Raw genomic sequence first — 22,395 nt, forward strand, 5'->3', positions numbered from 1 at the left:
CTTTGAGGAAAGACCTGCAAAGGCAGCACATGACTGCAGTGGTAAGGTGGTGTCAGGGAGGGGGCTCTCCAAGGATGGAGCTGCTCCGATCAGGGTAACCAACCTGCTGACAAACCTCCTCCCTTAACTCACTGTTTTGTTCAAGGCAAAGAGACACTATACCTAAGAGCTGTTAAACCACAGGATCATCCTCAGTCAGGGGACCGGCTCAGGCAGTGGCAAGAGGATCACCCTGGGAAACAGGCAGTGACACCATCTAAGACCCACCAGGGCACAGGGACAGCAGCAGATCCCAGAAAGTCTGGCTGTCAAGGTCCCATGAGCAAATGCTCGTCAAAGAAAGGTGCAGAATCTCCAGAGTCAGTAGGGTGTTACATGCTAGTGACAGAGGCTCACAGAGCACAGGGTGAACATGGGACACGCTGAGAACTTAAATCTTTACCGTGTGAACAGACCACACCACCACCAAAAAGGATGGAAGGGAAGGGCACAAGCACACCCCAGCTGGACAAGCAGGAGGACTTGCCAAGCCCAAGAAAGCCCAGGTGCTGGAGTGACTTCCTGTCAGCGCCTGACAGCAACAGGATGGAAGGCCTGACCACGCGGGGGCTGTCTGACACATTCAGCAGCCACCAACGGGGAGCTGCAAGAAGTGACATTGTGGGGACAAGAAGCAGGGAATCCCATGTCAATCAAGAGCACACTCACAGCAACTGCATCTGTGGGTCTGCGTTCAGCTTCCCTATCCCCACTTGGATATGTGAGGAAAACACTCTGGGAGGTGAGAAACCACCATGGACAGCTGTGGCAGGGACAGGAGTGGCAGGAGCAGATCTTGCTCTACTCTACTCTGTACAACTGGAACCAAAAGGGGGTGGTGAGTAGCAGGAGTGGCCTGCCGGCTCCACTCAAGCTGGTTTCTAACTCTCACCTGGACCCTACCTCCTCAACCCAGACGTGTACAATTACCCTCTTGCTACTACAACGCTACGTCTGCACTGGACTCCCCCAGTTTCTCCACTAGACGGATGGATTTGTCCTCCTGTATGTCCCTCAGACCCATCGGAAGACCTCTGCAGTCAGGAGAGTAGAGTCCATGGAGGGTCTTCGCAGGAAGGGCTCTGGCCTCTGCTGGGAGACACTGAGCCTCCTCCCACCATTGCACACCAGGGGGAGACTTCAGGGATAGCAGCCACTCTGAGGACTGGTGCATACCTCAGCAGCCCCCTCACTTACAAAAAGAAGCATTTCTCACTCTTACATGCAAACCACCTTGCTCTTCTATACACTAGAACATCTGCATCATTCTTTAAAATGCTTTTTTTCAGGCCTGAATTTGGCGGGGGGGGGGGGGTGATATTTTATTCTCCGTGCCATAAAGTCTATAAACTATGCAAGTGCCAAAATATGATACAAAAGGCACACACTGTACCATCTTTTCAAAAGGAAACAAAACCTGGTGGGAAACCATGATCAGAGTTTTTGTGAATTTCAAAGCTTACAACAATAGTGATGACCACAGAGCACTGGTCAAGGCTGACCCCCACCACGCTTACCTTCTTCCCCTGTGTCAGGCCCCAGCGGAGCAGCATCCTCTTCAAAGCTGCCAGTCCCTGACCCCTCTGGTGGGGACTGGCTGTGCTGCTGGCTAAGCTTGTTTCGAAGGACAGCAATTTCTCTTTTGAGCAGTTTTGCCCGTTTACTCCGCGAGCCGCTGGACTTCATTGAGCAGGTGAGGTCCAACTTGTCCAGCAGCTCTCTTAGCTGCTCCTCCAAGCCCAGGTGGGCCCTATTGGCGGGGTCCAGCAACCTGTCCACTAAACCAAAGGATAGACACCATAAACCATCAGATTCCAGGACCCCTCTGAGAATACTACACTAGTCCCAACTGTCCCCAAAACTGCCCTTGGCCACTCAAGGCTGTGCCCAGGCCCCTCTACCCATTCTCTGAACCCACAGAGGGCCAACTGCCACAAGGAGACACAGGAGGCTTTTGAAGGAGAATCCCTACTCCCACAGCCACCAGGCACAGTGGGGACAAGGTAGACGAGCAGAGGCAGTATCCAGGTGACACCCACCTCCTGCGGAGGGTAGGTCCCAACTAGGTCTTCCTGGGTAGACAGCCAGATCTGAGCAAGGGTGCACAAGGACCACCAGAGAGATGCACATTCTCTACCAGTTCCAAGTCTGCCAGCAAAGTGATGGCATGCCAACAGGTCCACCTAGGACTGGCACTCATCACAAGATCCCAGCCAGTCTTCAGAGACAGAATACGGTGTGGCTTTTCTGAGCCTGAGCTAAAGAGCTCACAGGCGGTTCTGAATCCAGGCATATTTACTATTAAAGTCCTTACAATTTCACAAAAACACCCCAAAAAAACCTCATGGGGTACAAATCTTACACCATCGAGAGAAGACCAAGAAAGAAATCACTCTTAGAAGCTACCCAAGATGAAATCAAGAGCCAAAGGAAGACAAAGCCAATCAGGCTTGTGTGGCACAGTGGCCCAGGCCTCTGCAGAACCCTGAGTCCTCCTGAATACCTTGTCTCTGCAGGACATGCAGCCCTTGTGTGGGAAATGAACCAACATCTGCAATGTGTGACTCACATCCCTGTCGCAGTTCCCACAAAACCTCCAGAGGCAGTCTCTCACGCCACCTGTAGCCCCCAAGGAAACAGCCTTGCAATGCCGGCCTCTTCCACAGAGGCCAGCAGCTCCTCCATCTGTACCTGTAGGACAATACCATAAGACTTGGGGTGCCTGGTGCCAACAGAATAGCAGTTGCACCCTCCTTGAGCAACACCATGGCTCAAGCGTTCCCTGCCCAAGGAGAGAAAGAAATGACATTGGACTTCTCATTCTTATTCTTCTCCTTAGCAAAAAGTCCAGCATAGAAATTTATTTAGCAACATGCATGATCATTTTCTCAAAGATACCAACTCATAGGTCTCTAAGCCCAGTCTGTTCAGGGGAATCTTGTGGCCACAGTTAGCAGGCCTTGAGGAGAAGAATCAGGGCCTATGGGGTCAAGGGCTCCCAGTTATCATATGGGCCCTGTTTCTTTTTCTTTTTCTTTTTTTTATACCAGGGATGCTCAACCACTGAGCCACATCCCCAGCCCTTTCTATATTTTATTTTTAGAGACAAAGTCTGAGTTAGGGCCTCACTAAATTGCTGAGGCTAGCTTTGATCCTCCTGCCTCAGTCTCCTGAGCCCCTGAGATTACAGATGTGCACCACCATGCCCAGCTGGGTTCTCCTGTTTCTAAGGGCAGCCAGCACCATGTGGAGGAAACAGTCTCTGCCCAGGGCCACAGCTGGTGAAATTCCACACCAGACAGGAAAGGCTGGGGGGCTGTTCCCCTTCTCCCCACATGCAGACTGGAGAAGACATTCAGGGAAGTGAGGTGAGCGTGGAAGAAAGAGGTCACTCCAAGACCATGATTCTCAGACCTACCCAGGACCCCAGGGAACATTACAGAATACAATGGTTCTGACCTAACCAGCTCTATCTGGGATTGCCAAGAGTCATCACCTCTGAGTTTTGAATCTGTGGTTTTTTCCCAATTTTCTACAAAAATACACATTCCCCTTGAAACCAGAAACAAGAAATAAAAAGACATTCCCTTCTTTAAAAAAAAAAAAAAAAAAAAAAGTTCAACCTATCCCGCATGCCCTAGTGCTGGCAGGAAATGGTCCCTCTGGGCTAGATACAGGGGCCAGAAGCCAGCAGCCCACAGGGAGACCTATGTCCTGGCTGAAGCCACAGTCAACAGGGAATGGAGGGAAAGGAAGAAACCCAGACTGCACCAGTCCAAGTCCAGTCTCAGTACTGGTCAGTGATTACCAGCAGGCAGGTCAGGTCAAGAAACCAGGAATATGAGAACTCTGAACAAATGACCCAAATACCATGACTTTTAACAACTCAGAATTCAGGAAAACCATGCTTTAGGGTGTTCTACCTACTCATGTGGACATTCATGCCACTCAACAAACACCAACATGGGCTTGAGAAGCAAGGGTCAGCAAGGCTTCCATAGATTGCTCAGAGGAGGAGACAGATGAGAGGCAGGCAGATATGGCATGTGCCTGGGGCAGCCAAGAAGTACAGGCCCAACTGGGGTCAAGAGGGCCAGGGACACACTTTTCCTCAGGCCCTTCTGCAACATGTGCAAACCATGAGAAGAGGTCAAAGGCAAAACCAATTAGTTTCTATCCTTGCCCATCAACTCTGACAAGAGCTGCAAGACATCCTCATAAGCTGAACAAGGACCCCGCTGGGCACAAATCTCTAACTCAACTGCCTTCATGGTCTGTATCATGGAGACCTGGGCTGCTGCAGGTCAAATGTGCCTGAAATGTAACAGGACCCGAATGATATATGTTGTATACAATACACACCAGGTTGCAGAGAGAATAAAAAATAAATAAAACAAGCACCCTCTGGCATATCTGCACTGACCACATGGCAGGAATCCTGATGCTTTGCACAGTGGGCTGGGAAGAGCATCCTCCTGTCTTTGCCTGGACACAGCACCAGTTCTTACCATCTTCCCAGGAGAAAGGCCGCCGAGGGGGCACGGCAGGCCGCTCGGGTAGGTGCATTCCAGAGGCCTCTTCCAGGCCAATGCCGTCCAGCTGGCGCCGGGCCTGCCTCAGAACCACGCCGCCCTGATCGCGCAGCCTCACTGCGGCTCTATAAAACACGGTGTCCTTGGCATTGTACTTCAGGCAGTTATCTACAATGAGGTCAAAATCCTCCTCAAACGCACGCAGGTTTCTATACCCCTGAGCTTCTAGCCGTTTCCTCATCGTGGCAAAGTCCATGGGATGTTTAATATGGTCCAGATAATCCGGTACCTGATTTTAGGGAGGAAAACAATCATTTACAAACTAAAACAGAGTTCTGAGCTTACTCTACTTACCTACACTAGCAATCATATTTGTAAGCCACACACCCATCTCAAGAGTATTTTCATACAGCTAACAAATGGCAGCACCAAAGCAATCTGACAAGGACCCTCCTGACCCAAGTTTCTTTAGCTACAAGTACCACTGGCCAGGCAATGGTGCCAACTGCTGAGGCTGAGAGGAGACGCCCTCAGGCACTTGCTGTACTTCACAGTGAAACCTATTTTTAATAAAATACTTACATACAAAAATCCTGCTCCATTTGTGTTCAATGAATCAAAGAGTATTCTGCTGTCATGTATAACTGATTAGAATAAGTAAGTAATATATACATGCACTAAATAAAATTAGAATATGTCTATAGTGTTCCCCAGCTAAACATTAACCATCAAACAGCAACTCTTGAGACAGAAGAGCAACACTCACCTCCTTCAAACTCACGGGCTGGGCAAAGATCTTAGCAGGGTCCTTCTCCTGCAGCTGCTCCAGGACTGAGCGCAGCAGCACAGTCAGTGGAGTCAGCCGCAGCTCCATGGCCATCTGTTCCACCTTTACCTGCAACAACAGCACATGCTCACCATCAGGGACGCAGGCACACCCCTTGGGAACCTTGGTTCCTTACGTTCTGCACAGCCACAGAGAAACCCCTGCAGACCAGGCATCACATGTAGGCCAGCCCCTGCTATAAGGCAGCCCTCCTCCTGAGCCCTGCCTATACTTATTTCAAGGAATCTATCAACACAGCCTTCTATTAAGGACCTGCAATCCAGGGGCAGTCACCTGACCTGGCTCAAGGGAGGTACAACTATGGGGCTAACTATGAGGCAGGAACATGCTGGGAAGTGGGGCTGCCTAAGGGTGTCTCCAGAGCTCCTGTGAGGCAAACAGGGGTCCTGGATATCCACAGGTCGCTCAAGGAATAGCCCAGGGTAAAGGGGGACCTCACCTGCTCACGCTTGAGCTTCTCCCTCTTGCGCAGCAACTCGATCAGCAGTCGGGCGCGCTCCAGGTCATGCCGGAGCCGCTGCCAGTACTTCAGCTTCTCTTTGGCTGCTTTCATTTCTTCATCGTTTTCTCTCTGAAAACATTAATTGAAACTTCCCCTCAGTCAAGCGCACAGATTCTTCCTGTCAACGGCCTCAGATACCTGCACAAGCAGAGCCTACTGTGCCTTGCATGCCAGTACCAGCCACATAGGTGTCCCACAGGCCTGTCCCAGCTGTGGAGCTGAGGGAGCTACAGGACCCCAGGAGAGCTGGGAAAGGAGAGCATGACAGGAATGCACCAGGTGCACAAAACCAGGTCTGTGTCCATCCACCTCACAGCATAGAGTAGCTTGGGCTCTGGGCTTGCAGAGAGGCGTGGGACAGGCATGCTAACACCCAACCCTGCCCTTGGAGATGGCTACACTCTGCAGTCCCCAAAGACGGCTCCTCTCCTGCCTTCCCTCCTTGGGGGGGACAGGGTGGTGGACCAGGCAGCAAGTGCCATGACCTCCCCATGGACTATGCCAACCTGTTCCCAACAAGTCATAGATATGAAAGCACAGTACTGCAAAGCCATGGCACGTGGTGGTTTAGAGAGCACACTGGGTCTGCCTGGCTGTATAATCGGTCACCCTGGCTATACAGAGGTCTTAGCAGGATGAAGAACCACAGCAACCCATGCTGGCCCTACAGACTCACAGAAGCCTCTCAGAGGGTGTACTCAGAGGCACAGGCACACTCCCCTACAGCAACCACTGCAGAGTATCCAGCAAGACAACCAAAGCCCTTCCCAGCAAAGGACCAGCTCTCTAGCCACATGGCAGCAAATGACAACCAGAAAATTTACCAGCCAATGTAAGACATGCCAACAGGCCTCCAGCACTCCTATACTTTATCCAATCAAGACACCCTCCCACAATGCTCCCCTGCTCCGGGCCTCTCTCTGACAACACTTCAAACTTCCTTTTCCTGCCTAGTCAGGGCACACCCACACTAAGAACACTGGTCCTCAGGTCACTGCCCAAAGTGAATACCCATCCTCTGCCTTATGGAGAAGGGACATGGCAGGGACACTGCACCCCACTTACAGGACCATCTCCATACAGTGACTCAGCATGCTCTGACCCTACCACCATGGGAAGGAAAATGGCCTACCTGGGATGTCTGCCCTGTACTGCTGAAGGATGACCCCTGGACACACACCACTGGGCAGCCACAAGCCAGGAGCTGACATCAATTTCTAGAACAAACCCTACACTCATGGGACCACGCTATCTCTGGGCTGCTCTGCCCCTCACGTACCCACACCCAGAGGACAAGCATGCTTGTTCAAGGATACAAGGTCTGATGGCAAATGGTCATGGACTCCACCACTCAACAGTGAAAAAGCCCTGAGTAAAGATGGTGCAGGAAGGCCAGGAGGCACACAAGCCAATGTACCCTGGGCCCATCTCAAACCAGGAGGTTCCTGCCTGCAGGGAAGCAGTGTCAGCGCCCACCATAGCGGAGGTCACAGGGAACACCTAATGCTACTAGAAATCCTCAGGGTTAACAATCTCACTCACATGAACAACACCAGTAACATATTTAAAATGTGGATCTGACAAACCACATCCCTAAAAGCATCTGAAAATCATACTGCCTATTAGTTGGAAACATCCTGAGGATACTTGGCCTGGACTGTGACACCAAATAATCTTCTAAATACCAAGAAGCCCCTTCATGTTCACGAGCTAGCAAAATGTGCTAGTTTGCCCAAGGCCTAGGTTTAATAAGAAAATGCCATCCAGCAGCAATGTAGTCACGTGCATGGTGATGGAGCACTGTGGCCCTCACTCCTGCATGCCATGGCATCATGACTGAAGGGCCCAAGTACACACAGTCTCCTCTACTCCAAAGTCCTAAACCTCCTTGTTCTGCAAATGTCAACTCTGGAAGACACCTCATAGGAGACCGAAGTAGAGAGGTTTCTGAGAGGGGCAGGTATAGAGGTGGTTGCCCACTGCCAGGAAGAAATGCCCACCCAAGCTAAAGAGCCTCTATTCAAAAAACAGGAAGAAGACCCAAGTGCTGGGATGGGAGACGTCCCCCATGGTGAGGAATGGCTCAGCAGTCACAACAGAAACCCCAGTGCTGAGGGATACGCCAGTAGGGCTGTAGACACTAGCCAGCTCCACCACAACAAATCCCATCCTGGACACTGCACCAAGGGCCTCAGACCCAGAGAGCAACCAGTCCAGCCCAGCCAGCCCCAGTCTCCCTGAGATGCCACCAGCAGGAGGCTGGGAGGGGTGGCAACCTAGAGGGAGTTGATAGACACACTCGCATGGCAAGAAAGGAAGACCCAGGGAGCAGGATGAATGGAGAGAGGCCAGACTGAGTACACAACTGCCAGACTGCAGGCCCAATCTATGCAGCCACCTTTCTTCCTCCAGACAGTGAAGAACATGGTACTTGTCCTTCCACTGTCTAGGGCATACAGCCCTCTAAGAATGGCCTCCGGACCCCAGCTGCACTATTGGCAACCTTGGGGGCCTAGCTTTCAAAGTTGTTCATCCAGCCTGTCTGTGGTATACCTGAACGGTCAGGCCACAGGACCAAAGGGCTCTGTCAGTCTTCTCCCAGGGCCTGGATGAGGGCAGACACCCAGAAACCTGGGCAAATCAAATTCTAACATCAAGTATTTCTACTTTCAAAAACCATTAGGAGCCAGGCACGATGACACACACCTATCATCCCAGCAACTCAAGAGATAGGAGACAGCAAGTTCCTAGACCAGTTTGAGCAACTTAGCAAGACCCTGTCTCAAAAGAGCTGAGGTGAGACTCAGTGGTAGAGCATGTGCCTAGCAAGCAGGAAACCCTGAATTCAGTCCCCAGAACCACCACCAAAAAAAGATTAACTCAAGTCTTTTAAACATTCCCTGAACAGCACCACTGTCATGGAACCCCTAGAAAAATCAATCCTCAAAGGACAATATAGGAGTAATCTGGGGCTGTCACCCATCAGTTCCCACTTATCCCAACAAGGCACTGCAGGTGCATATGCCCCACCAGAAGGTCAGCCTGGTCATTCACAGCCCTTTCAGCAATTCCAAGTCCCTCCTCCCCAAAGCCCTCTTAACCGAGAGGTAATGCAGGCCTCCTGACACCACTGTGGAATATGCTGGGCTCCAGTCCACAGACCCTTCCTCTCCACCTCCTAGTGAGGTGTCCTCATAGACTTTCCTAGGACTGGATCAGTCTGACCGACCCAAGCACCTGGTGGCACCATCTTCTCCCATCTTGTCCTGTCTCCCCCTTTTCCTCCCTGGCCTTCCTACCAGTTCCATTTTGCCCAGGCCCAGCCACCCACAGACCATACAAGCCCTGCATCCTTCAGTGTTTGTGAAGGGCAATGATCCCCACAGCCTTCAGATCCCTCCCAGCCACGTCAGTGCTCTTTCATGAAAAGAGACTCTATTGACATTTGCGCCTTTGTGACTTTTTTCCCGGCTTAATGGAAAGCCCCCTCCAGCCAGGGATGAGATCCAAGGTCTAGATTCTCCACTGCCACTGGCCACAACCCTCTTTCCCAAATTTCCACCATCTCAGAAGCAAAGCTGAAATCCTTGATCCTGCCAGTGTCCACCGTGGCCACATACTCCTCCACTCTGTAACTCAATGTCCTAAAGGATCCCCTGTCCCAAGTTCCTCTCCTCTATACCTGGAGCCCCTGTGGGGTTGTGGAATAAGAAGAAAGGATGTAGAAGGGTGAACAACAGTGCCTCACAGCCCAACGAGGTGAAAAATATGGTTGAGTCACTCAACAACCAAGAAATACCCACTGAAACCGCTACTCTGCCAGGCACTTCAGAGCCTGGCGATATAATGATGCTTGCCAGTGAGGGGCTGACTTACAAGCTCAAGCTCCCCTGCAGAACACAAAAGAACGAAAGATGCAAGTGGGGGAGTCTGCTCATGGAGGCCCCAGACTCTCCACAGTCACTAGGAGATTATAGTGAGGAACAGTTTCTATCCATAGCCTCTACCAAGCACCAAGGACTCCACCACCCAGATCAGACCCACAGACTAGCCAGCTCCCCAGGGAGCAGCACAGGGCAGCCATTCACAGGTACAAGCAATCTGTCCACACCGGGCTCAGTCAAGCAGCACCACTGAGCTGACAGCCAACTGCACTCCCCCCTAAATCACAGGGCCCTGCCAGGAACTCTAGAGCCACACACTCCTACCAAAACCAGAGCTGAATTTCACAGCAGACTAATAATGCTACTCCCTGCTCAGGACTGCAGCACAGGAAAAGAGTCACACAAAGGTCCCATGAGGCTCCACCCAGCCTTCCTAGCCTCTCAGCCTGAGGAGGTGGCTGACACAAGACATACTCTCCCAGAGACTGGCCCTTCCTTGCAAAACACAAGTGAGCAGAGCTGCCAGATACATATTTCTGGGTGGTGTTCAGGAGTACCATTTTTTGTCTTCAATTCATTTTTGTGACATCTTACAGAAGCCAATTCTTTACTTTCTACTTTTCTTTTACTTTTTTTTACATTCTTTCAAAACTGTTTTATAATATCGGATGGCTCCTTAGGTCTACGTTAACAGCTAAAATGTTGAACCGTTATGGTGCCTGAGCTTGTTCTTCTTAAAAGGAAACCTCTGGACCCTCTCAGCTCCTTACCGCCTCACTAAATGCTAAAACTGGCCTTCAGAGCAAAGCCCTGAAATAAACCACTCCTATGCAAGGCTGCCAGGGCCCACTGTGCAGACCAGCCATCCGACCCAGGCGCTCCTCCAACTCCTTCCTGCTGTCCCTGCTCTGAACACTCACGCAGCCAATATGACAACAGCTTCCCTGGGCAGCACTTTCTGTCCCCAGAGCTGCCAAGTGCCAGGCACGGGGCCGACAATTCATCAGCCTGTGCAGTGACAGAAGGAAGAGCAGACACACAGGCCGTGAGGATGCATGTGTCACCTGCACAATCCCAGCACAAAGGCCCAGTGCCACATCCTGCCTAAAGAAAGTGTCCTCCATGCCAGGGGCTGTCTGCTCAGTGTGGTCAGTGTGTCAGGAGGCAAGAGACACTGAGGCTGACAAGGCGCATGCACGTACCTGCTGCGTGTTTCTCTGGGACTGCAGGCTGGACTGGAGCCGCCGCAGCAGGGGAGCGCCATTCCTAGACAGCCTTTTGAGTAACCAGTAGCTGTGGGCTCGCTCCACAAACTGCTTCTTCCGCTGAATGGCCACCTGATTCGCAATCCTATTTAATCTAAAACATGGAAAAACTCAGAGTTTAGCTTTGAAGCAGTACATTCAAATGTTTTTATCAAAGAAACTAGAAATGAAGCATTACTTTTAATAAAACCACAAGTTCACAATTTAGTCTTCTCCTGAGCCATGATATACATTATTTCTACTATCCCTAGTGATACAAAAACAAAGTTCACAATTCAGCTATTTGAAGATTTCATCTACCAAAATAAGTATCAGATTAAACATCTAAAAAGAAAGAACTGAGCAAAGCTTTAAGTACTTGTGATTCTTTGTGTGCTCTCTCGCCTATTCACCAGCGGCTGGGGCCATCACTGCTGTGCTGAGGCTTCTCAGACTGACACTGTGGGCCTTGGTGCCACTCAACCCTCAAGGAATACAGACGGGCCCACTGGAGGGACAGCAACTGACAGCCAGGGTGGGAAGAGTCTGTTCTGACTAAGTGACAACTGGGCCTCTCCAGACTCCTGAGAAACCTCATTTTTCTAGGGACTACAAAATGCAGAATGGTAAAAACACCTGCATGAGAATGAGGTCCTTATTTAAACCCTTAAAGGCCAGCCAGAGAGGCTTTCTGCTAGAACAAAAGATGGCCCATCATCAATTTGCCTCAAGGAAGCCAAAAAATGATAAATTCAATCATAAACCAGCACTTACTGCAATAAGCAGCTCCTCACCCCCCACCAAACATCAAAAGTTTCAAAACTGTTTTATAATATCGGATGGCTCCTTAAATTAAAATCAAGGAATTTTGAGTTCAACTTTTTGAAGACTTCAAATCAAAATAAACAAGAAACAAAAACATCAGGTAGAAAGCACAGCTCCTTCCTGAGACTGCTCCCAATCTCTCTGCTATAGGTCTCCTGCCCTGAGGCTCTCCTTGGGTCACCAGGACCCTTTCTGTGCCTGCATGCTCAAGGCAGCCCAGGCACCCAGCCCACATCTCCAATGAAGGTGACTGCAGCACACTAAAAGGCTTGGCTTTAGCAAAAGTGGAGTGGGGGACTCTTGGGCTCAGACCATGGCCCCACACAGGTTCTACAACCACAAGTTGGATAGGGCTGGTCATGCTCAGCTCATGGACTATTGCTTGGCACAGCAGTTTGACCACTTCTGACTGTGAAGTGAACTGTGTGAGTCACTACACAGCCCAGAGCACCTGCACCCAGACAGGGATGCTGGGACACAGACCCTTGGGTTCTTTTAATGATCAGATGAGGCAAAACAAATGGAAGTTATGTTTGAGCAATCTGAAGAGCCAAGGAAATGCTGGTTGCAATCCGTTTCATGAAGGACCTCATAAGACCAACCACACCTTCTGCAGCAGCAGGATCTCTGGAAACATGCATAGCCCCAGGGCTGCAATGGAATCACATGTAAAGTGCACCCCAAAAGACAGCACCCAGACACCACAGGTGCAATACTGGCTCTGCCCTCGTGAGCAATGGCTCACCCCGAGGCGGCACCAGGTACACAGGCTGCAGCCACTACCTCCTGGCAACAAACACAGCCACACTCCAACCTGCACCCATCAACCAGTCTAACTACCAGCTTACTAGGAGTGCAGGGTGGAACAACACACCAGACTGCACCAAGGACACGCAATCAACCCAAGCCCAGTCGGGAGTCCGCTGCAGACAAGAACCTGGGAGGACACCCAACAATTAAATTGCAAAGAAGAGACCAAAGAAGAGAGATCAAAAGACATAAATGCTGGATGTGGTCTGTCCCAAGAGTCCATGGACAAGAAGCCTAATTGCCAGCGTGGCAATTTGAAGAGGTGCCCAGTGGAAGGTCAAAAAAACAGCTGCTCTCCACACTCTGGCTTCCTGTCTTGACACACTTGCTCCCACCAGAGGCTAAATCCATGAGGCTGCCCCAGCTTGAACTTGCAGCTCCAAAAAAATGCTGGGTCCTAGAGGATGGGAAGAGGCTAGCAGGGGATGGGGCTGGCAAGGTGGTTACAGGGGTGTTTACAGTAAATCAATAATGCACACATCAGTTTTACAACCTTTCCAATTTTGTATTGTATGTACAAAATTTTTAAATATTCATCAACAGTACACTCAAAATTTTCTCAGCACAGCTAATTTTAAAAGCAAGGTGTCTTCAAGGGGAAGGTTTCAGGTACATTTTGGTGATACAGCCTTTAAAGATAACAATAAACACCTACGCCTTGCAATAGCAGGTTACTCTAAACTTTCTGCAGGGCTTAAGCTTGCCCACCTTCTACCTTCTGGAGAAATTCAAGCATTTAAGTGGAAGTCAACTGATTAACATCAGTTTGTAATTTTTGGTATAACATTTTTTTGGCTTATTTTATTCATTTATTTGGTGCTGAAGATCAAACCCAGGGCCTCATACATGCTAGGCAAGCATTCTTCCATTGAGCCCCAGCCCTTGGTATAATATTTTAAATAGTTTTTTTGGAAGCTAAAACTTAAATACAGTACTACAATAAAACTGCATTTAATACAACCTAGTTTAGATGTGACCAACATTTCCACCACTCACACATATAAAAACAAACCAGGACAAGAACTGAGGGTGAACTTGTCTCACTCCCACAGTAAGTAATGTTTGTCTGTGAAAAGGTTAAGCTTTTTTTTTTTTTTTTTATTGAACTCAGGGGCACTCAACCACTGAGGCACATCCCCAACCCTACATTGTATTTTATTTACAAACAGGGTCTAAGTTGCTAAGCGCCTCGCCGTTGCTGAAGCTGGCTTTGAGCTTGTGATCCTCCTCTCTCAGCCTCCCGAGCAGCTGGGATTACAGGTGCGTGCCACTGCACCGAGCGTGGAAGCTGTGTTTTTTAAAATTCCACTTACTCCAGGGCTGGGGTTGTGGCTCAGTGGTAGAGTGCTCTCCTGGAATGCACGAGGCACTAGGTTCAATCCTCAGCACCACATAAATGTAAAATAAAGATATTGTGTCCACCTAAAACTAAAAAATAAATATTTTTTAAAAATTGCAACAATAAATTCCATTTACTCCAGATACACATCTCCAGTAAGCATCACCTGTGGTCAACTCTCAAGCTGAATACTTGGTGTTTCCATGTGTACTGACAATTTTAATAACTTATCAAGAGGAAACCTAGGTCCACCTGGCATGCACTGGGACAATGGACAACAGAAAGAAAGCAGCCCTGGATAGAAGCCAGATGTGCCAGGTCAAGTGCCAGACAACTCTCAATCCACCACACCACCTTCAAAAGTATGTGCATATCACTTTATGTCCTAGAAGTTACAACTCTCCACCACTGGACCCTGGAGTGAAAAACTCAAAGTGCAAACTGCTTTTTAAAATTACTTTAGGGACTCATGTAAGGAAAGATCTAAAGAATTCAGAATTTGAGAGGGGAAGAGAATGGAAGAGAAGCTTCCAGGCTGCAAAGACTTAAGCCCCCATCTCAACTTTTAATCAAGAGTTAAGGGAAAACAGACTACAACTGATCTCAACAAAGACACGATTCAAAGAAACAAGAAAGAGGCCCCTGAAACCTGGACAGAGATGCCAGAAAAGCAACCTGATATACACCTGTTAAGCCACGACATGCAATGGGGGCGACCAGGGAAGGGTCCCTTCAAAGAGGAAAGATCACCAGAGTGGCAGAGTCAGGTGCTCATTGCATGTCAAGGAGAGGAGATTCCTGGACACCTGTTGACAGAGACTACATTAGCAAAAACTACCTGAAATGAAACATATGGACTGAAAGAGCCAACACTGTTAGGATGCCAACACCAGGATGGGTGCAGCTCAGAGTGGAGCACTGGCCCAGGTGCACTAGGCCCTGGATTCCACCCCAGCACAGCATACAGGAAAAAAGGAACACACAAGGAAGCCTCAGCAAAACCAAAACTTGTTCTTGGAAGGAAAGGCCAGTCAACTTCAGAAAGACCCCTTTTCAAGCAAAAAAGACCAAAACTGTTGGGAAAAAGTATAACGGCAGCCGCATCCCAAGAAAAAAACCCCAACATGGCGCCTAAGGACCTTCTCTTCCTATTTTCCCCCTTTTATCACTGGCATGAAAAGTTCCCGCCAGTGTGAACTCTCCCGCAGGCGCCAATTTCAAATCTCACTGGCGGGAAACCTTAGCCCCAATAAGAACTAATTTCGTGGGCTCTGGAACTGACATCTGGAAGAACTTAATAAACGAGTGACCCATCATTTACCTAAGCCCTGCTACCTCTCCTTAGATCTATATAAAGCCCACAGCCTTTTGTAATAAAGTGGAACTCTCCCCGGCGAAGTGTCTTGTGTGGAGGAATTCTCTCATTCTGGTGCCGAAACCCAGGACACGGGTGAGCTCATTATAACAAGAGCCCCCGTCCCAACTCCAACAAGACACTCCACCCTAGTCTGCTCTTTCAGACGCTGGCTCCCTGCACTGACCACTAATCTGGTTTAGGTAAGTTCCCCCTCCCCGGCTCGCCAACTCTCTTCGGGCTAACAGCAGGAACTGTGACCGTGATTGTCCAGCACACTCCTGACGCCCGATAGGGAGAAGAGAATCCACCCCACTAAGACCTTCACTGGCCACAGTGGACCCTCTGGCGATCCCCACTTCCCTTTTGGGCGAGAGGCTTCTGGGTTTAGACGAGAGGCTCCCCGGTCTCCGCCGAAGCTGCGTCCTGCCAGAGCTGCGTTCTGCTCGGAGCTGAACTTCCGGGCCGGAGCTCCGTTCCTCTCATTCCTGACGCTTTTGCTCCAGTCAAAAACTTTCCTGACGTCAGGTTGCCTATGGCTCTGGCCCTATTGGGTCTCACAGATCGCACTCCACTGGTAACAACCAGGTAGTGCCCTCTGCATTTCCTTGCGAAGGTCGGTCATTTTGGGGATGCCCACTTGATCCCCCATTTGCCCTGAGCTTCCAGAAAGCTATTCTGGCCCGGGGTTTTATCTTTATCCCTCTCTCTCACTCTTATTCTCTCTCTCTCTCTCTCTCCCATCTTTCCCTGTGACCATGGGTGCCTCTTCGTCTGTACCTGAAGCCTCACCCCTCAAATGTCTAATAAAAAATCTGGCCACACTCTCCCTCACACCAGACATCAAGCCCAAACTCCTGATCAAATTCTGTACCCAAGATTGGCCTACATATCCTCTGGATAATGGCAATCATTGGCCTCTAGAAGGCTCATTAGTTCCAAAATCTTCTCCAGGAACTACTGCTAGCGTCTGGAAGGGTGGAAGGAGATTCCCAGGTCTTCCCGTCCTGCCCTCTGCTCTCTGATCCCAACCTTCCCTCTGCGCCCTTCCCTCCGCTCTTCATGTCTGCTCTCCCTTCCAGCAGTACCGTGTCCCCTCCCCCTCCCCGCTGCAGCGGCCCTGTCTGCGCACTTCCCCTCCTCTTCCTCCGCGGAGACATCCCCCTCCCCTCCCTCTTCTTCCAGTCCGCTGCCAGTGGCCCTGTCTGGGTGCTTCCAGTCTGCCTGGCCACCAGACACATGCACTGGTGCTCAACCTTCCCGGTACGGTGGGCGAAACGGGCTGGTAGTGCGCCCTTGGCAGCCTGGAGAGGCCTCAGGATCCCACCTCAGCCGCGGGCGAGCCGCCTTCCTTCACCTTCATTGTCCTTCACCTTCATTGCGCCACGGCAGCTTTCGCTCAAGCCCTTGACTCGCTTGCGCCTCCCTTTTGCCCCCAGTTCCAAAGGGTGGGCAGGATAGGTCCCACCTGGCTGCAATGGGTGGAACTCTCCAGATCCCTCCAAGCCTCCTCCCCCACTCTGCTCACCTCTTCTACTGATAAGCCCTTTTCCCTCCCCCTACTCACGCCTCTCTTCTCCAGTGCCCACACCATCCCACCAATCCCTCTTATCAGATAACCCACAGTTCCTTTGTCCTCTCAGGGAAATAGCTGGTGCTGAAGGGATAGTCCAAATGCATGTCCCATTTTCGCTTCAAGATCTTTCCCAGATTGCAAAACGACTTGGGTCCTTCTCTGCTGACTCTTCTGCTTATATTAAGGAATTCCGATCTCTCTCCCAGACCTATGATCTTACCTGGCACAACGTCTATGTTGTTCTGTCCTCTACTCTGACCCCAGATGAGCAGCCCGAGCCCGCATTCAGCAGGCTGCTCGAGATCATGCTGAACAAATTCGTTTAACAGATATGTCTCTCCCCACAGGTGAAGCAGCTGTTCCCCTAACCGAACCTAACTGGGACTATCAAGATGGCCAACAAGGTCGCCGTCACTGTGCCCACATGGTCCAATATCTTATAGCAGGCATGCAAGCACTTTCTAATAAGACAGTCAACTTCAATAAACTGAAGGAAATTACCCAGAATCCTGATGAAAATCCATCCTTATTTCTCAACCGCCTTACAGAGGCCCTAACCAAATACACTGAGCTGGATCTTGAGTCTCCCTTCAGGGCTACAGTGTTAGCAACTCATTTCATTACTCAATTGGCCTATGAGATTAGAAAAAACTCAAATGAGCTAAGGAGGGCCCTCAGACCCCTATCTGAGATCTGGTGAAAATGGCCTTTAAAGCAGGCTCCATTGCAGAAAAAGGTAACACCCCAAACCCAGGCCTTGGCAGCGGCCCTGAGGCCTACATCTCCAGCAGAAGTTTCAGAGGGGAACCAGCATTCCTCTCCACCAGAGGCTTGCCTCAAATGTGGATGTGAAGGTCACCGGGCTCACCAATGTTCAGACCCATGGCTTACTCCCAGGCCATGCCACACCTGTAAGCAGACAGGACATTGGAAGAGTGACTGCCCCATGGCTGGCCCTTCCTCGGCGCCTCTACACAGGGGTATGACCAGTCAGCCAGCCCTTCTCCTGAACTTTTGGGGTTCGCAGAAGACTGAAGAAGCCCAGACTCGAAGACCCCCATCGCTCTCTCTGAGCCCAGGGTAATGCTCCAGGCAGCAGATAAGTCCATAAGCTTCCTTGTGGACACGGGGGCTACCTATTCTGTCTTGCCTGCCCATTCTAGGCCTCTGTTTCCTTCCCAGGTCTCAGTTATGGGAATTGATAACAAACCCTTCTCCCCAAACAGAACTGTAAAGCTGGCCTGTGTCCTGGAGGGACACCCATTCACTCACTCTTTTCTGGTCATTCCATCCTGTCCATTCCTCTCCTAGGCAGAGATGTTCTCCAATTACTAGGAGCCACCCTTTAACTATACCCCAAGAATACTACCACCCATCTCCTTCTGCCTCTAATCCTTACCCTCTCTAATGACCTGACAGTACCTACTGTGTCACTGCCCCCTGATCTAGTTGATCCCCAGGTCTGGGACAACTCCACACCAGTCATAGCCTCCCACCACTAGCTAGTCCGTATCCAGCTCAAATGCCAAACTTAAATTTCCTTCGAGTCCCTAAGACTCCCCCTGCAACACTCCCATATTTCTGTTCCGCAAATCCTCAGGAGCCTATCACTTGGTCCAGGAACTCCGCCTAATTAATGAGGCAGTTATTCCCATCCACTCGGTGGTTTGCCACCCTCATGCTTTTCTTTCTCATATCCCCCTTTGACCATTCACTTTACTGTCCTGGATCTTAAAGCTGATTTCTTTTCAGTGCCTCTGCATCCTGACTCTTATTACCTCTTTGCCTTCACATGGGAAGACCTTACATTCTTTAGGTCTCAACAGCTGACATGGACAGGCCTACCCCAAGGCTTCAGGGACAGTCCCTACCTCTTTGGTCAGGCCTTGACACAGGATCTAACTGCTGGTGACTTGGGGATAGCACTCTCTTACAGTTGGATAGAAGCCTTCCCTACCTCCAGAAAACTGCTGACACTGTCGCCTCCATCCTCACTGAGCAGATCATTCCTAGGTTTGAACTTCCTGCCTCCATCCAGTCAGACAACGGTCCAGCCTTCACTTCTCAGGTTGTTCAACTAGTGTCCAAAGGCCTGAACAGCACTTGGAGGCCCCACGTCCCCCACTGACCCCAATCCTCGGGTAAGGTTGAGAGGCTAATGGCCTTCTCAGGGCCATCTCACCAAACTTGCTACTGAACTCAGACTGTCCTGGCCCCATCTTTTGCCACTGGCCCTCACCCAAATTCGGGCAACTCCTTGAGCCCCCTCAGGCCTTAGCCCCTTTGAGCTGCTCTATGGGCGCCTTTCTTAATCAACTAAAACTTTCCTGTCACTCCTCCCTCCCCCTTGTGTCCTACCTGCCCTATCTCATACTTCTGCACAAACTCCTAAGAGAACACGCAGACCGGTGTCTTCCTGCACCATCTGTTACTTCTGTTCCAGCACAATCAGGAATTGAATCGGACCCTCTTCAACCAGGTGATGCAGTCTTACGCTGAAACCTCGCTGGACGGGACCTCATACAGTCATATTTCCACCATGCTGGGGCCCACCAAACTCAAAGTATCTCGCCAATCCTCTCCTGTTACTAATCATTAATCTCTCTCAAGCTTCTATCCCAACCCACAGATGGAGCTTCTACATCCAAGTGACATGGCAACAGGATGGCACCACCTACTCTCAGTTTATGGGTCAAGGCGATTACCCTTTCACTGGCTGTAATTGGGCCCTTAATGTTACTGGATTCAACTGGGCCACCTCATCCCACTTATGTTCAGCAATGCTGTCTGTGCTTCATAGCAGACCAAACTGAGGAATCCTGTAAGCACTGGCCTGACACCTATGGCAGATGCCCTTATAATTCATGCAAAAAACGCTTTCTAGATAAGCCTCGCTATGAGAATCGAGCATACACCAAATTGACCTTCTAACAGTGGAAAAGGGAGGTACTTGCTTATTTCTCAGGGATTATATTAATGAACCTTAACAGAACAAAATGTTGTTAAACTGCAGGAATTATCAACCCAATTGCTCAAACCCACCTCCCCTAATCCCATAACGGGGTTCTTCCAATCCTCTCTCACCACGTACTTGCTACCTCTCTTGGGGCCCCTTATTGGGATGCTCCTTTTTTACGCTCTCTTGCCCTGCATAATGAAGTTCCTTGAAACCCAATTACAGAAAATTTCTAATCAAACTTTCAACCAGCTTCTGCTTAGGCACTACCAGCCTCTGATGACCGATGAACCCCCAACACCTTCAAGAGAACAGCTCACTCAGTGCTGAAGCTCACTACCAGGCACAATGGAATGCAACGGACATCGGACAGCAGGAGACAACGAGCCCGGAGAACCTCTTAATCTGCCACCCTGGATTCCTGAGTCTATGTCCTTTTAAGCCTCCTCATGGTCCTTGGCCTCTTCTCTGTCAGTCCCCCAACATGAAACTTCTGCCAAAAACGGACCTTTGTTTTAATTTTTATCTTCATCCTGTTTTTGTTCGCTCTGATCTTCTTCAGGTGCTGGTGACGCCATGACAAGGTAACGCTTCCAATATTTCCTAGAATCTGTTACAGGTCCAGTGGTTGATACCAACAATCTCCTCTATCCAGGACTGGTTCAATGCCATCGACGACTTGTGGCTTCAGGGAACTTTCATAGACTTCACCTCTACCGAAGTAGCTGTCTACAGCCACTGGGTTTTATTTCTGGTTGCCATGATATCCCCAGACCTGCCCGCCCCAAACATTCCTCCACTTCCCCTTCTAGGCCCTATGCTCCCCCACTCCCACAGCCGGAAGCAGCCAGATCTGACTAACAATGCCCTAGTTCCTAAGAAAACAAAAAGGGAGGAATGTTGGGAAAAAGTATAATGGCAGCCGCAAGGCAGGGAAAAAACCCCAACATGGCGCCTAAGGACCTTCTCTTTCTATTTTCCCCCTTTTTTCACTGATGCAAAAAGTTCCCGCCAAAAGTTCCCGGACGGTGTGAACTCTCCCGCTGGCGCCAATGTCAAATCTCGCTGGCGGGAAACCTTAGCCCCAATAAGAACTAATTTCATGGGCTCCGGAACTGACTTCTGGAAGAACTTACCAATAAATGAGTGACCCCGTCATTTACCTAAGCCCTGTCACCTCCCCTTAGATCTATATAAGCCCACAGCCTTTTGTAATAAAGTGGAACTCTCCCCAGCGAAATGTCTTGCGTGGAGGAATTCTTTCAAAAACAATGTAAGAAATGGGAAGGAAAAAAATAATCAGAAACACAATTTAAAATGATCTTATGCCAATAAATTTGAAAACTTAGATACAAAACAAATCTGCAGAAAAATCTTATCTGTCAAAACTGACTTGTGGAGTCACCTAAGTACACCAATAAAATAATCATTTTAGAAACTGATTTAATAGTTGAAAATTTTACTCCCATCCCCAAAAGAACACAAAAAGAAAACTCTCCAGAAAAGGATCTGGCTGAGTGTCCCCCCTCTGCTTGGATGGAAAGAGGAGTTGTAGCCAGCTCCTCAGAGCCTGCAGCAGTGGGGCAAGGGTCATGCACAGCAGGGACACTTGGCCTGTGGGACAAAAGGAGTCCCTGAGGCCAAGTAAGTATGAAAGGTCACAACACACCCAGACCAAGGACACACCCAGACTAAGGACATTGGTTGACCCTGGAAGGTCAGCCACCTCCGAGGGTGCACAGAAAGCTTCCAGGAGAGCACTGCCACATCCTGCAGGGGAGTTCCATAGGAGTTTACAGGCTGGCTGGGCAGCCCTTGCAAAGGGAGAAAGTTACAGACTGTTATTGAGTGACCCTGAAGGCCTGCTGGAGAGGGGAAAACAAAATGATACATGTAATCATTGCCAAATCCAAGTATAGAGTCCACAAAAATTCCACCTTCCGAAGACTTGTCCAGAAACCTGACAGCTTGACCTTAAAACTCTTACAGAATCAGGATCAACACCAAAGCACCTGCAGAGGCAGCAGATCTCACCCTTGTGAACAGGCTGGGCAAGTGCAGAACTCCAAAGAAGAAAACCGATCACGGAGAAAACCTGCAGAGTGTACAAGAGGTGTCATGGATCTCTATGGACAAAGAAGCCACCAAGCAGTGATTATGGAACAAATAACACCCACAATGAAAATTCAAAAATCAACCCTAAGTGGACTAGCAACATCCACTGAACAGCATCTGCTGAGCACTTCCATGTGCTGCCAGGCTAGACGTGGAGTCAGCTCAGGAAGCCAGGCAGGCCAGACCAAACAGAGCAGTAGGATGGCCAGAGGGCAGGCACAAACTAAAGTTGCCACGAGAAAACATTTTCAGACCTCAGAGAAATGAGGATTATTCAAAATCAGACACAACAAGCACAAGTCATGAACACCCTGACCCTAAGAGCTGCCTTTATAAGACAATCCTGACGGAAAGCAGAAGAGATAGCAGCCC

The 22,395-nt window shown here is 49.7% G+C and overlaps 1 protein-coding gene across 6 annotated transcripts in view; it reads right to left on the bottom strand.

The window, feature by feature from the left end:
* Positions 1-22,395, bottom strand: part of Brd1 (bromodomain containing 1) — a 54,214-nt gene that overhangs the window by 15,774 nt on the left and 16,045 nt on the right. For 5 of the 6 annotated variants that reach the window (XR_013091269.1, XM_076855502.1, XM_076855501.1 and 2 more), the window contains exons 3-7: positions 11,007-11,163; positions 5,858-5,989; positions 5,338-5,466; positions 4,548-4,860; positions 1,557-1,817 (exon numbers count right to left, since the gene is read on the bottom strand). Coding sequence is in view for 5 of the 6 variants with exons in the window: in XM_076855502.1 (XP_076711617.1) it covers positions 1,557-1,817; positions 4,548-4,860; positions 5,338-5,466; positions 5,858-5,989; positions 11,007-11,163 (992 nt within the window). In the remaining variant the exon portion in view is untranslated. The remainder of the gene's footprint in view (positions 1-1,556; positions 1,818-4,547; positions 4,861-5,337; positions 5,467-5,857; positions 5,990-11,006; positions 11,164-22,395) is intronic. The other variant, XM_076855503.1, reaches the window with a different exon arrangement.

Source organism: Callospermophilus lateralis, chromosome 4, assembly GCF_048772815.1.
Source record: "Callospermophilus lateralis isolate mCalLat2 chromosome 4, mCalLat2.hap1, whole genome shotgun sequence".
Lineage (NCBI taxonomy): Eukaryota > Metazoa > Chordata > Mammalia > Rodentia > Sciuridae > Callospermophilus > Callospermophilus lateralis.